Below are 16,158 nucleotides of genomic sequence, written 5' to 3'. Positions count from 1 at the left end.
TTGTCCCAGTCATTCCTTGTCCCCTAAACAATCCATATGGCTGCCATTAGAGCCTTCTTTACAGCTGATCTGTCCCATAATGTAAGACAGTAATAGATTCACTGCTGGGGATCCTGGAACTGCACACACAGCAGATCTATGTTCAGGCATTGCAGATTTAGTTTGAAAACATTCATAGCTAATCTGCTGCGTGTCTATAACATAATAGACCTGCTGTAGATGGAAAATGCCATTCCTCAATTACTTGTCTCCTGTGAGATTTTTTTTTTTGCGCAATATATGAAAAAGTTTTGATTTACTGTAAAATGCTATGGCAATCAACACCACTGCGAATTTTCCCTGTGGAGGGAAATACAAGCAAGTCCACCAGATCTAGACACAACCATGTGGGACTGTATTGTTTAAATGTTTTTCTTTAGCAAAATATGAGAAAATAAAAACTTTTTTTATTTTTGATTACATTAGTTGATCTGAAATCATTTTTTCTTTTGTTCTACCGTACATACAGTACAGACCAAAAGTTTGGACACACCTTCTCACTTAAAGATTTTTCTGTATTTTCATGACTATGAAAATTGTACATTCACACTGAAGGCATCAGAACTATGAATTAACACATGTGGAATTATATAGTTAACAAAAAAGTGTGAAACAACTGAAAATATGTCTTATATTCTAGGTTCTTCAAAGTAGCCACCTTTTGCTTTGATGACTGCTTTGCACACTCTTGGCATTCTCTTGATGAGATTCAAGAGGTAGTCACTGGAAATGGTCTTCCAACAATCTTGAAGGAGTTCCCAGAGATGCTTAGCACTTGTTGGCTCTCTTGCCTTCTTCACTCTGCGGTCCAGCTCACCCCAAACCATCTTGATTGGGTTCAGGTCTGGTGACTGTGGAGGCCATGTCATCTGGCGTAGCACCCATCACTCTCCTTCTTGGTCAAATAGCCCTTACACAGCCTGGAGGTGTGTTTGGGGTCATTGTACTGTTGAAAAATAAATGATGGTCCAACTAAACACAAACCGGATGGAATAGCATGCCGCTGCAAGATGCTGTGGTAGCCATGCTGGTTCAGTATGCCTTCAATTTTGAATAAATCACCACCAAAGCACCCCCACAGCATCACAACTCCTCCTCCATGCTTCACGGTGGGAACAAGGCATGTAGAGTCCATCCGTTCACCTTTTCTGCGTCGCACAAAGACACGGTGGTTGGAACCAAAGATCTCAAATTTGGACTCATCAGATCAAAGCACAGATTTCCACTGGTCTAATGTCCATTCCTTGTGTTCTTTAGCCCAAACAAGTCTCTTCTGCTTGTTGCCTGTCCTTAGCAGTGGTTTCCTAGCAGCTATTTTACCATGAAGGCCTGCTGCACAAAGTCTCCTCTTAACAGTTGTTGTAGAGATGTGTCTGCTGCTAGAACTCTGTGTGGCATTGACCTGGTCTCTAATCTGAGCTGCTGTTAACCTGCGATTTCTGAGGCTGGTGACTCTGATAAACTTATCCTCAGAAGCAGAGGTGACTCTTGGTCTTCCTTTCCTTGGGCGGTCCTCATGTGAGCCAGTTTCTTTGTAACACTTGATGGTTTTTGCAACTGCACTTGGGAACACTTTCAAAGTTTGCCCAATTTTTCGGACTGACCTTCATTTCTTAAAGTAATGATGGCCACTCGGTTTTCTTAGCTGCTTTTTTCTTGCCATAATACAAATTCTAGCAGTCTATTCAGTAGGACTATCAGCTGTGTATCCACCTGACTTCTGCACAACACAACTGATGGTCCCAACCCCATTTATAAGGCAAGAAATCCCACTTATTAAACCTGACAGGGCACACCTGTGAAGTGAAAACCATTTCCGGTGACTCCCTCTTGAAGCTCATCAAGAGAATGCCAAGAGTGTGCAAAGCAGTCATCAAAGCAAAAGGTGGCTACTTTGAAGAGCCTAGAATATAAGACATATTTTCAGTTGTTTCACACTTTTTTGTTAAGTATATAATTCCACATGTACAATTTTCATAGTCATGAAACTACATAAAAATCTTTAAATGAGAAGGTGTGTCCAAACTTTTGGTCTGTACTGTATATTAGATTACATTCAGGTCAGTGATTGCCTGGAATAGAAGGGAGTAAACTATAAAGCACCACTCCGGTATTTTTTTTTTTTTTTTTCATGGCTGGAGTGGTATCACTAATGCATATTCCCTGCCCCTAGTAGTATACTCACCAGCTGCCGTCTGCAGCTCTTCCCGGAGCCGCTCCTGCCCCGTTCTGCCATCTTGTGACTGCAGCTTCTTTCTGACCAGAAGTCACAGGTAACGGTCAGAAGCTTTCAATGCAAAGCCATGAGAGCGTCATTCTGACTCTCATAGACTTTCTGGAGATGTCCAGCTGGTCACAACTAGCAGAAGCCGACAAGAGCGGTGCCGAGAACAGAATATGGCGGCTGGTAAGTATATTACTAGGGGCATGGAACATGCATTAGTGATACCACTCCGGCGGTGAAATATAAAAAAAGAAATGTCCGAGTGGTGCTCTAAGGTCAAATTCTAAATCTAATTTCAGCCTAGATCCCGATTGCTGTCCCTATGATGTCTTGTGACCTTTTTGTGCCACACATGTAGGTGGGAGAATTACTTAACTCTGCCCTCTGCGTGCCTCACCTCTCTCCACGCTGGGAGTGATAAGTCCATTTGGCACTACTGAGATCTGTTTATGAAACAGGAATGGACATTCCAGGCCTTCACATTTTTTTCCCAAAGTTTATAGTAAATTATTATTTTTTTTGTTGCATTTGTCAGTTTTAGAATTTGCTAAAAGTGTAAAGATGGCCATACACTATAGATACAGGCACATCAGACTTTATATTACTGTATGTAAATACAAATCTATGCTCAGTACTCAATAAAGCTTTTCTACTACTATTGCTCCTACTTTGGAGTTGGCCGTAGCAGGTCAGTGGTTTCAGCTACCAACCTGCCTAATAAATTATACAGATTGTAGCATGATGAGGTAATAGGATCGCAGCAACAAGCACACAAGGAATGTCCACAACAGGATCCTATGTTAGAACTGGCCTCAGCTAGCTCCATTTAGAAATTTGCCTAACACAGCAACAAGAGCAAAATCCCAGACAAAAGACCTTTGGTCGTCCTGCCACTAGCTAGACTGCAGCTTCCAGATCTGTGAGAGGATGATTGACCATAACAGGACCTGGGCCGTGCTCACTCCAGCAAGGTTTCTAACTTAGGTTTCATCCATTTGCATTCTGCGTGACCATTTTTGTCATCTGTAAACGCAAAAAAATCGATGCTGTCTGCAAGAGACTAGAGTTAGAAAATGTTTTTTTCTTTTTTTTTGATGCAGATCATTGGTTCAGTGATTATACATTGCTCACCTCTCCAGTCGATTGGTAATAAATGTATTTTCAGAGATATCTTTGTCAGACAGTTTCAACTATTATATTGTCCAATGGCAAAATGGCTGGTCTTTTAGAAAGTACACTGCTCAAAAAAACAAAGGGAACACTTAAACAGAATATAACTCCAAGTAAATCCATCTTCTGTGAAATCAAACTGACCTCTTATGAAGCAACACTGATTGACAATCAATTTCACATGCTGTTGTGCAAATGGAATAGACAATAGATGGAAATTATTGGCAATTTTCAAGACACCCTCAATAAAGGAGGGGTTCTGCAGGTGGGGACCACAGATCACATCTCAGTACCAATGCTTTCTGGCTGATGTTTTGATCACTTTTGAATGTTGATTGTGCTTTCACACTCGTGGTAGCATGAGACGGACTCTGCAACCCACAGAAGTTGCTCACGTAGTGTTGCTCATCCAGGATGGCACATCAATGCGAGCTGTGGCAAGAAGGTTTGCTGTGTCTGTCAGCGTAGTGTCCAGAGGCTGGAGGCGCTACCAGGAGACAGGCCAGTACACCAGGAGACGTGGAGGGGGCCATAGGAGGGCAACAACCCAGCAGCAGGACCTCTACCTCGGCCTTTGTGCAAGGAGGAACAGGAGGAGCACTGCCAGAGCCCTGCAAAATGACCTCCAGCAGGCCACAAATGTGCATGTGTCTGCACAAACGGTTAGAAACAGACTCCATGAGGGTGGTATGAGGGCCCGACGTCCACAGATGGGGGTTGTGCTCACAGCCCAACACCGTGCAGGACGCTTGGCATTTGCCACAGAACACCAGGATTGGCAAAGTCGTCACTGGCACCCTGTGCTCTTCACAGATGAAAGCAGGTTCACACTGAGCACATGTGACAAGCGTGACAGAGTCTGGAGACGCCGTGGGAGCAGTCTTCTGCCTGCAACATCCTTCAGGATGACCAGTTTGGCAGTGAGTCCGTAATGGTGTGGGGTGACATTTATTTGGAGGGCCACACAGCCCTCCATGTCCTCGCCAGAGGTAGCCTGACTGCCATTAGGTACCGAGATGAGACCTCAGACCCCTTGTGAGACCATATGCTGGTGTGGTTGGCCCTGGGTTCCTCCTAATGCAGGACAATGCCAGACCTCATGTGGCTGGAGTGTGTCAGCAGTTCCTGCAAGATGAAGGCATTGAAGCTATGGACTGGCCCGCCCGTTCCCCAGACCTGAATCCGATTGAGCACATCTGGGACATCATGTCTCGCTCCATCCACCAACGTCACATTGCACCACAGACTGTCCAGGAGTTGGCGCATGCTTTAGTCCAGGTCTGGGAGGAGATCCCACAGGAGACCATCCACAATCTCATCAGGAGCATGCCCAGGCGTTGTAGGGAGGTCATACAGGCACGTGGAGGCCACACACAATACTGAGCCTCATTTTGACTTGTTTTAAGGACATTACATCAAAGTTGGATCAGCCTGTAGTGTGTTTTTCCACTTTAATTTTGGGGGTAACTCCAAATCCAGGCCTCCATTGGTTAATAAATTTGATTTCCATTGATGATTTTTGTGTGATTTTGTTGTCAGGACATTCAACTTTGTACAGAACAAACTATTCAATGAGAATATTTCATTCATTCAGATCTAGGATGTGTTAATTGAGTGTTCCCTTTATTTTTTTGAGCAGTGTATTTTATTGCAGACTGAAAGTGAATCTAATGTCTTATTCACAACAGGTTATGACAGGTCTGGGAGGGGTCTGTGAACTGTTCAGACAAACATTGAGGGTGGGTGAAAAAGGCTAATACTTTGCCGACAGATATTAAGCGATTCATGTGATAGCCTGCCAAACGTGTCGAGCAGGAGCTCACATGGCATCATATGTAAATAGTAATAGTAGGTGAATGACACACATTTAGATTTCTTTGAATTGGGGTTCATGGTTGAAAATATGGACTTGTTAAACTAATGAAAAAGTGTCCCATTATCATAAGAGCATCTGGTCTTTATTGTATTTACATTTGTATACAGGACATGGTCTTGTCTGGAAGGAAAAGAAAAAGCAACTTACTATCTATGGAATATTGCCCAGAGTGGAATTCGCCAGCCAATGGGATACAATTGGTGAATCCAATTCATATGTTGGAAGTTTGCTTTTGGTGAATCCATATACACTAGTATTTGGACACCTACAGAAGCTTTTGTCGTCCTATTCTAAATCCGTAGGCGTTAATATGGAGATGTCCCCCCCCCCCCTCTTTGCAGCCAAACATCTTGCTGTTCTCTGGAAAGGGGTTCTACTAGATTTTTGGATTGTAGGACTTTTTGCTCCTTCATACAGAAGAGCATTTGTGAGGTCAGGCATGCAAATAGCCTCTTCTGAGAGGAAGAAGTCAGGAACTCTATTAGAGGTAGCCATCCTAAAAAGTCAGTATCGACCCTTCAAAGCTACCTTGCCGCATGACTTAGAATGAGAAGCCAGATCAGAACATGATTCTTTATCAGAAGTCCAGCCTCACAATTTTTGTTCTCTATATCAAAGAATAGGCCAATATCGCAACTGACCATGACCTATATTCTATGAACACGCTCGCTACACTTCTGGAACAGCTAATAGATCACTAGCTAATGTATCAGTTTAGTGAGCGGCAGATGGTGACAGGAGGGCCCAACCCCGTACTGTGTGCATGCCGTTGACTCCAGAGTCAGTGTGCCCACAGTGACCTGCAATGTGAGCACTGCCAGTTAGAATCATTGGCACTGCTCAAAATGCAAACTGAGAGTAACTGCACTGAGCCCTTAGCTACACCAAGGAAGCACTGCAGCCCTTCTTATTTACATATGGAATAAAATGAGTTTTCAAAGGTAACTATTACAATGAAATATGTAATACAAGTATGTTTTTTCATAGAGGCCAAGTCCATTATATAATGGTTTTATTAGTTTAATTTGCGATTTGGGGTGACAGATTTCCATTAATGGGGTTGGAGTCAGGCCACTGTGTGGACCAGTCAAGTTCTTCCCTGATTTTGAGCACTGGGTCATAGTTTTATGCAAGAGCAAAAAATGGACCTTCCCAAACTGTTGGAAGCATACTATGGTCCAAAATGTCTTAGTATGCTAAAGAATTAAAAGGGTTATTCTCTAGTTGTCTCCAGCAGCACACAGTGTTCCAGTCTCTTCCTCATCTTGGTTGCTGGGGGGCGGGCACTCTTCCAGTAAGAAGGTTCAGTAGCTTTGTCCTACTGCAGAGTTTGCTATTGTGACACCAATGGTCTGTCAGTGCTTAATCTGAACTCTACACTGCTATCATTATATTTGCATGTAGAGATAACCAGGGCTGTGGAGTCAGTAAGCCAAGCCTCAGACTCCTCAATATCCATGTCATCGACTCCCTCATACATGGCTCATGTTTAAGTGATAAATTTACTGTAGAACAGATTTAGCTGAGATTAAAGTCTAGACCCTTAGATCAGGAATAGGACAGACATTTCATAATTTTCCCAAACTCTTATGAAAAAATATTCCCCACAAACTGCATTGAACTACTGTACCCAATTTATTATATATTGTCAGTCGGTCTATTTTATGATGGCCTCTGACTCCACAGCCCTGGATATAACCTTGCCTTTGAACAGGCACATGGCTCAGGAAAGTGACAGCAATGATTAGAACTGCTCAGTAGTGATCATCGAGCACTGAAATGTTTGAATGCTCTAATCGAGCTCGATGCTCGGACATGCTCGACTCGAGTAGCGAGCATAATAGAAGTGAGTGTGAAACTCGAGTATTTTCCCGAACTCTATCTATCTCGGTCTGTTTCTTGTCTCTGTCCCCAGAGGTCTACAGCTCAGAGTCCGGCTGACAGTGTCCCTGCGCTCCCAGCAGTGGAATACCCCGCTTCACTGCGGAGCGCATCTCAGCTGGTTTAAGCGAGCTTCTTATGGGACTCGAGCACCAGGCGTTACTCAGCACTGCTCTATACTCAATCGAGCACTCCGATGCTCAATCAAGTATCGAGCAGTGCCGAGCATGCTTGCCCATCACTGCTGCTCAGGAAAATGTTGATGTTGGGGGCTTGTGAATTTTGCAGGACTGATATTTACAGGACTCCTGATGCCGAGGAGGAGGGAGGCCAGCAGCTAACTGCTTTGTAGAAATTTATGGGCTAGTATGCCAGCGTTTGCTGCATCTTATTCCTGCACGTCTCTCATTAATGCTGGCATACTAAACACTGGTCTGAATGAATTGGGGACTAACTTACTATTGTTTCCGGAAACTACACCTGTGCATAGCCACAATAGATGGACCCCAATCTCATCTTTTATATTGAAGTGTCTAATGAGATTGTGTAAAGGTCATTGTAAAGTGAGGCGGAACTCATATATTTTCTAAAAGTAGACACCTGGCTCATTGTGAAAATGCCCCAGTTTACAATCGATTATTGCTACAGTTCTATCAATTTTGAATCTGTGTAAAGATTTCTAAAAATATGCATGAAAAATATATTGACTAGAACTAAATAGATAGTTATTCTATTTCCATGTTTCAGGTTTGTCTACATTTGAGTTGGACTACATTCACACAGTGGATTTTTCCTGTAGAAAAATCCAGTGTGTATTTACCTTGAAAAATCTGTAGCAGAAATCCTTCGCAGACCTTACCGAATCAGCAGATGATTACAGGGGCTGGATAGATATGCAACTGCCCATATTCTCAGAACTTCAGTAGAAAAATAAAAATCTCCCCCAAATGTGGCAATTTGAGCATATATCCTCCCTGATTGGTAAGGGGGAGAGTGATGTCACTAAGAAAGGTCTCTGTATTCCCCCAGGACTCTGAAGACTGTACAAGGAGAAAGATGACGGTAATCTGCTTCAATCTTCCTTCCTGCTGTCACTTGCATTTTTCTCCCTTCCAGCTGTCACTTTACAGATGCACAGAAGTCCTCATGTAATTGGGTGTTTTAAATGCTAAGATACAAGATCTAAGGTCTAGCCACAGCAGTATTTAAAGACATAATAGATATAAAATTTAACCTTGGAAATGGTAACTACCTTTTCTCAAGAATTGATGTTGTAGATGTACAGTGCTGTACAAAACTTTTAGGCAAGTGTGGAAAAATAAAACAAAACCCAGATAAAAACAAAATGTGCAAACATTCAGCAGTAAGTAAATAAATAGCAATGGTGCATGAAAATAATATAGGGTACTTGGTTAACATAATTTTGATCAAAAAAACTTAAAAGCTATCCCACCACGTCAAGGTGACCCTATTTGGGACGGTCCTAACCTCTAGTATTAAAACCTTACCATATATCAAATGATGTAAATGTGAATAAGTGCCAAGCAGGACCGAGACACTGATTAATGGACACCCAGCCTTGGGGAACTATATAAACGTAATGTCCAGCTCAAAGAAAAGGGAGGCCATGCCCTTATTTGTACATGGCAGAAAAACCTAAGGCGATGGACTGGAATATAAGTTGCTGCGCATGCAGCATGTAGGCTCATGTTCACACTGGCCACTAAACAAACAAACAACCTAAGATAAAAAATGAGCAAATACCCTGCAGCAAATAAACAGCAATGGTGCATGAAAAAACAATTTTGATTAAAAAAAAAGTACCCCAACTATATTAAGTACCCCATGTTATTTTCATGCACCATTGCTATTTATTTATTTACTGCAGGGTATTTGCTCATTTTTGTTTTTATCTTAGGTTTTGTCTGTTTAGTGGCCAGTGTGAACATGCGCGCATACGTTGCCTGCGCACCAATTTATATTTCGGTTCATCTCTTTAGGTTTTTGTTTCAGATGTGGGAAAATGATGCAAAGTAAAAATGCTTTAAACTGTATTTTAATCTTTAAAACTTCTATCCGTTAATAAAATACACAGACCGAAGGGTTTGTGCAAACCTACATCTAGAAAAGGTCTGTGGTTCGCCAAGAAGAAACAACCTCCCTGCCTAATTTCTTCATAAACTGTATGCAAGTGTACCCAAGGAATTGATGCTTTGATGCTATTTTTAAGACAAAGGGCGGTCACACCAAGTATTGATTGGATTAAGAATTTTCTTTTGATCATTAACTTTACACTATCAATTATCAATTGATCTATTAACTCTTCTATAGTTTTGAAAGGATTCTTACTTTGCAGCATTTTTCTCTGCTGCCTAAAACGTTTGCACAATACTATAAATTAAAGGGAACCTGTCATGCCTTATCTACTATGTAAACTGCCCCCATTGTGGTGTTAGTGATGCAATGTGCATCGCTAACACTTTTTTTCATTAAAATTGATGCAAATATAATGAGTATATAAAATTTTTATATAGTTATAATCCTACCTGCTTGTTCAGTCATAGGGGTGTGATCCTCGTATTCAGTCATGGGCAGGCGCTACATTCTGTCACTGCTGGCGCCGCCCATGATGTATTTGAATTTTGCTCCTGATGAGCGCTGATATTTGTGGGGCGCATGCGCTGTATGACACGGACAGGCAGTAAAGCTTCCAGCGCTAGGAGCCATGCATGCGCTGTGAGGCTGAGGTTTCCAGCTTCACTGTTCTCGGCCGGCGCAGCTCGTCATAGCGCATGCGCAGTGAAGCTGGAAACCTCAGCATGCATGGCTCCTTGTGCTGGAAGCTTTACTGCCTGTCCGTGTCGTACAGCGCATGCGCCCCATAAATATCAGCGCTCGCCGGGAGCAATATTCAAATACATGGGCAGCGCCAGCAGTGACTGAATGTAGCGCCCACCCACAACTGAATACGAGGATCACACCCCTATGACTGAACGAACAGGTAGGATATAAGTAATAAAATGTTATATACTCATTATATTTGCACCAGTTTTAATGAAAAACGCAAGTTAGTGATGCACATTGCATCACTAACAATGCTATGGCGGCAGTTTACATAGTGGATAGAACATGAAGGGTTTCCTTTAATACATTTGATTTATGGGGGTGTTGATCATGAGAATTCCTGATCGCAAGATTTGCCCTGCCGCACACTGATTATACAGTGTAGGAGAAGACAATGTCCTATTGACTCGTTCATTTCTAGGTTTACAGTTTCTTTAGACAACAGCGAAAGTCTAACCAAAGGCAGAATACAGCTGTGGTGCTTTTTCCCAAAACCTCCAACCTTCCCTTCCCCCAGATATTCCGATCTATAGGCCTCTCTTCTCTACTGCTTACTTCCTGTTTTCCTTTGGCTTCAGGAAATAACAGAACCTTTCTGTCAGACCTCAACCCAGGTTCCCCAGCACTGCTCATAATGGAGGATGACCCGCCGCATGGTGGAGAGAATCCTGTAGGCATTGCTGTACTCTGCCGTGTAACTCCCTGTAAGAAGGCAGGAGGTCTAATGTCTGCCAGGTCTAGCCTCCTATCATGCCGAATTTCTCTATGGAATGTTCTGTGTATAGATGTAGAAGAAAAGTGCAGTAATTTTCCATGCAACTGCTCAGACCACTGCCATTATTTGCTAAATGGTTTCTATAAAATGAGAGGGCAAATCCTGTTGCTGCCTATGGGCAATTACTCTGCTTTTCTTTTGCAGCAGTTTTGATCCATCTCTCTCAATAGTAAGTCTTAGCTGTTTAATACTTAGTGACAGCCCTGGCAGCTCATCCACTGCCAGCTAGGTGCCTGCCAGATTGCAGTCAGCTGCATACCCCCGACCACATGTATAGTGCTTACTTTCCAGGAGTAATGGGCCATATCACTGAGTAATGCTGCCACCTGGTGGCTGCATTATGTCTCCAATGGAAAATATTCATGGTGGCAGTCATTATTCCAAAATTGACAACGGTCTGTGCAGCCATAGTGGTTGGCACAATAAAGAGCACTGAGTAACTTTTTTGAGGATTTTTTTCACTTGATAGTTAATTGACACTACTTTATTAAACATTTATTAGGAGACCATTCAATATCACATTGTTGCATGCTGTCATCCTGTTGTTTTGTTCTGTTTTTTTCGGCATTGTATTCTTTCTCTTTGGATTCCATCTAAATATTGTCACCTTTTTTGCAGGATCGCACCAGGACATTTGACATGCATTCACTGGAAAGCTCGCTGATCGACATAATGAGAGCAGAAAATGATTCACTGAAAGGTAGATATGCATTTCGATCACCTCTTCACTTTCAGTTATGCAGTTTATATAGGTACGACCTGGGCGATTGGGGGTCTGGGGAGACATTGCTGACACAACTTGCTCACATTTTTATAGTGGTTTGTGACCTGCGTGGTGTGATTTAGGGGAGAATGACCCTAGCTGGTGTCTGGACATGTGTGCACTTTGGCCCCATCAGTTTCCTGTTCCCATTTGGTGCATTTTCCTGATATTCTCACTCTATTGTCCTTCTCATCACACTCTTTCTGCTTCACATAAGAGAGATTATGTAAATTAATTTCAGAAGTTAAATGTGGGCAGAAATTGTTGTGACAGTGAGAATTTGGATGTTTAACCCCCAGCGGAGTGTATTTTTTTTCCTGTGCGGTTTTCTATAACTGCTCTGATAACAGTAAAGAGTATGGAGATTTCTCACTGCTTTGTTTGCTGTGGTTTTCTAGTACATAGTGGGCTTTCCATCCCTCTTCCCTCGCCCTGTGGCATCACATGGCACTTCTAGAGTGAGAGCTCCTCTTTGCTGAGCCATCTTGACGTGTCTAAGCAGAAGTCCTGCAGTGGAAATGCTGCATTGAAATCCCTCTGCAGATTCAATGGAGGAAACCATGGAGTTAAGCAGCACATTTCACCCTTGGCATTGCATCAGGTTAAATCTATGGTGACAGGCTGCAAATTTCAAATCCACAGCTCCAATTTACACTGCAGATATTCTCTGAAGCGTGTGCATTAGATAACATCTCATACACAGCACTGCTACTGTAAAATGCAGCAGATTTTCTGTCTGGTGCCCATTGTGCACATACCCCAAAGGTGCCCATACACATGGCCATTCAGTACAATCAGCGGACTGTTTTATGTTTAGGGGTTCTGCCAACTCTCTCCCCTGACATGCACAATCCTTTTTTCTAAAGGACAAAGATGTGTGGCAGTGACTTAACCTCTCCCCACTAAAAACACGTGCACACTGAACATGCATGTATGGGGGAGTCTGGAGGATTAGCTGTCAACTGAATGAGTGAGTGTTCAGACATTTGTGGAAGGTGAATGCCTGCCTTGTGGGCACAAGTACACAACTGTATCCCTGCTTCGTGCAATCTCCGAACTGTACTGAGCCTCAGAAGTCTAAGGCTCTTCTGTATCCCTTTTATGGAGGCTTTAGGCAGGAAACTGATTTGGCATGCTTAATGGGTTATTCTCAAAATAGTAAGTTATCGCCTATTCAGCGGTTGCCTATTTCTTGGAATGAATGGAGCAAAGGTCAAGGATGCGCTCCTCTGCCATGTTCAAAATGAGGCTCTGCAAATCTCGCGGGGGTGCCAGCAGTCAGACCCCTGGCAATATAATATAGTAGGTTCTCCCCAATTCTATGGATAGGGGATCACTTACTATCTTGAGATTAACCCTTTTATCAAAAAACATTCTAGAGTTATTTTTCCCATGAAAAGAATGCAATTTGGTCCCATACAACTCACTTAGGTCTGCCCTGTGCGTGTAGACTAAGGGCTCTTTCACATGTCAGTATCTCCGGTACGAGTCGTGACTGTTTCCACACGTACCGGAGACACTGACACGCGCAGACCCATTTAAATGAATGGGTCTGTGCACATCTCAGTGTGTTTTCACGGACTGTGTGCTCCACATTGAGACAAGTCCGTTTTTTTGCGGATACACGGTCCGCAAAAGTCCCTCACGCTGAACACACATGGATGACATCCATGTGTCATCAGTGTGACACAGACCAGTGCCTGGGAATCAGTGTACAGTTAGCACTGTACCCAAGTGCTGAACACTGCCCTTATCATTGTTTCCTGCCGGCGCTGCGATTGGCACCAGCACAGACAATGATGAGGGTAGTGGTAGTCTGATCCCGCAGTGTTGCCACCTGTAAACATAAGACTAAAATAATAAAATCTATGTACTCCCCTCTTCCAGGTGTCCCCTGGTGTAATCCATGCGACTGCTGCCGAAGGGCCGGGGAGAATAAGCGACTCCGGAGCTGCAGCTCAGGAGCGGTGTCCTGTCACTCACGGAGCACATCTCCGGTTCATTCTCCCCGGCTCCTCTGCAGCAGCGGTCCCATGGATTACAGCGGGGGAGACACCTAGGAGAGGTGAGTACGTGTATTTTATTTTATTCATATTTTTACAGGTGGGGACACTGCGGGATCAGACACTACTACACTCATCGTTGTCCCTTCTGGTGCTGATCGCAGTGTCAGCAGGAACCATGATGAGGGCAGTGTTCAGCACCCAGCGCTTGGCAACAGCGCTAACTGCTGATTCCCAGGCACCGTCCGTGTGATCCTGATGTGGCACATGGTTGCCACATGTAACACGGACACGGATATTTCCGGTACCGGAAATAGGTCGGTTTCACACGTTCGGATAACAGTGTGGGTCCTAATTAGATCATCACTTATTAAAGAGTGGACTCCCTCCTTTAAATACACCTAATATTTTTTATTTATAAATTGAAACAAGTTTAATAAATGTATCTAAGAAATGCTCATCTAATAAGTGTTATTGTAATGGACTCTTTACTAGCAGGACTGTCTGCTGTGCTTGCTGTGAATGTGTGCTGTGGTCCCTTCATTCTCAGGATAGGTAGTGGTCTGAAATGTCTGAATTTTTGGACCCCTGATGATCATAAAGTGATCATTTAATCACTTTTATGATATGGAAATGGAATGACCCTTTTTATTTCTGTGCTCCTGCCATGCAGGGCCCTTCAGAGGAACAATTACAGCAGTCTGTATCCTGCATTTTCCTACTATTCTTATCAGATGATACACTTTTAGTGCACTATTCCATGTACTTATATTCCTTTGATTGTAAATGAAAGTGACAATGATATTCCGAGTAGCTTGAGATGGAAACATGTACCGTATGTGTCGTCAAGTTACGGTATATTCTACCATCTGCTGCTGGATATAAGCCATCTCCCTGTTTAAGTGGATTTCTCACTTGATAGACTGTAACTTGGAAGAATTGGTGATGTGGAAGACTGATACAACTGTTACTAAACCAAGAACTTACCTGGGCTGTCTGTGTCACGTCAATGTATTCTGGGTCATAATGGCAGTCCTACAGAGCTTTGCTGCAAAACAAAGCCTTCCACACCAGTGGGATGTGATGGGACCACAGACAGGTATACAGTAAATATACTGTAGTAAATATACATGGTTTAGCCTCTTTACCCATGATGCTATGGAAGCGCTGGTTCTGGTCCAATAAGCTGCATGATGCTATAGACTCCCTTAGTCCTTTTGGTCTCCGCTCGGGTGTCAACATGCCTTTTTATTTACTGAATAAAAGGGTGTGACCTGGTTATACCCTTTTGGTGAATGGCTGGTGTAGGCTATTGTATAGCCATACAGTGCCATCCGATTCCATTTCAGTGGAATGAGGTGTGAACTCATGCTCATTGGGCATTTCCTTGTAATTAAAGGCAGAAGAAAGCCAATCTGTATTGGGCAAACCTGCATCTATGCATTGGGTATCCGTGCCAGCTCACCAAAACTGTTTCCGCTGCTCTTGTTTCTAGTCTCAGTACACATAATGAGATTTCCATCCTTCTAATTCAGTGTTCTGCCATTGAATGCTTTCCTGCTGCAAGGTGAAGTTAGTGGAAACAAGCCTGCAGGTGCGGTCATTCACCGGACCCACCTACAACGCTATAACACATACATACTCCGCTTTCTTATCACACTGCTTTCAGGCTGCCTTAGATTTGGCTTGTCCCTCCAGCTTTACACCCCCTTTTCTACAACAGCAGCAGAACTACATTTCCCAGCATTCTTTATATATGACAGTTATTGTACATGAGACCAGGGGTCTTAAATCTCATCCCTGGCCTGCAGATAGATAATACTGAAGTCAAGGAATGAGTAGGAAACAGATTAAAGACGTGACATCATTCCATGGGCACAGAGTGGGCGCATGACCGCAGAGGAGCTGCATACTACATAAATGGTGCATTGTAATAGCCATGCACGTGGGACATCCAGAGCTGAGGTAATGCTGGGAAATCTCAATGTGATCCACATGGCTAATAAAACCAGAATAATACTTGTCTGGTATTTTCCAGCTCCCCTCCCATTAGCAGAATCTGATAAGATGGGGGCGTATCATGCCAATCATTGACAAGCTGCTTACTTATTTTTGAAGTTCTGCAGCGGCTAGTTTGTGTAGTAAAAGCATAGGTCTTCATTGTGGATATTATGGGAGTTGTAATCTTATAATTTGGAGAGTGGGTACTTTATCTCATGTATATTGCTGGGTACTGATGTTCCCTTTATAGCAAATACTTCAAGGCTTTTATTTCACAATCAGCCAGTGGTTCCCAATTATTGACCCATGATTGGATGATGGCATTTTTCATATCTTCTATGCCACTGTAAGATTGAGGTTACTGCCGAAAAGACGCTGCACTACTGAATTAATTACCATGGATGGATTCAGCTACTCCTGACTTTTTTTTCCCTCCTTATTTCAGGATATGTAACCAAGTACTTTCTCTGTTAGTTATGGTCTCAATATACATTGCAGTAGTAACTCGAGGAGGTACCATTATTTTGTCATAGGAGTTTCTTTCTGTCCAGAATTTGCATCGATTTGGTTCTTCTGTGGATG

The 16,158-nt window shown here is 43.0% G+C and overlaps 1 protein-coding gene across 4 annotated transcripts in view; it reads left to right on the top strand.

Moving 5' to 3' along the window:
* CPEB4 (cytoplasmic polyadenylation element binding protein 4) overlaps window positions 1-16,158 on the top strand; it is a 217,349-nt gene that overhangs the window by 161,558 nt on the left and 39,633 nt on the right. For all 4 annotated transcript variants that reach the window (XM_073651301.1, XM_073651302.1, XM_073651299.1 and 1 more), the window contains exon 2: window positions 11,428-11,509. In XM_073651301.1, coding sequence (XP_073507402.1) covers window positions 11,449-11,509 — 61 coding nt within the window. In that variant the 5' untranslated portion in view covers window positions 11,428-11,448. The remainder of the gene's footprint in view (window positions 1-11,427; window positions 11,510-16,158) is intronic.

Source organism: Phyllobates terribilis, unplaced genomic scaffold, assembly GCF_046119375.1.
Source record: "Phyllobates terribilis strain yellow unplaced genomic scaffold, ASM4611937v1 Scaffold_11__3_contigs__length_659146591, whole genome shotgun sequence".
NCBI classification, from domain to species: domain Eukaryota; kingdom Metazoa; phylum Chordata; class Amphibia; order Anura; family Dendrobatidae; genus Phyllobates; species Phyllobates terribilis.
This window is presented reverse-complemented; position numbering and strand designations above follow the sequence as displayed.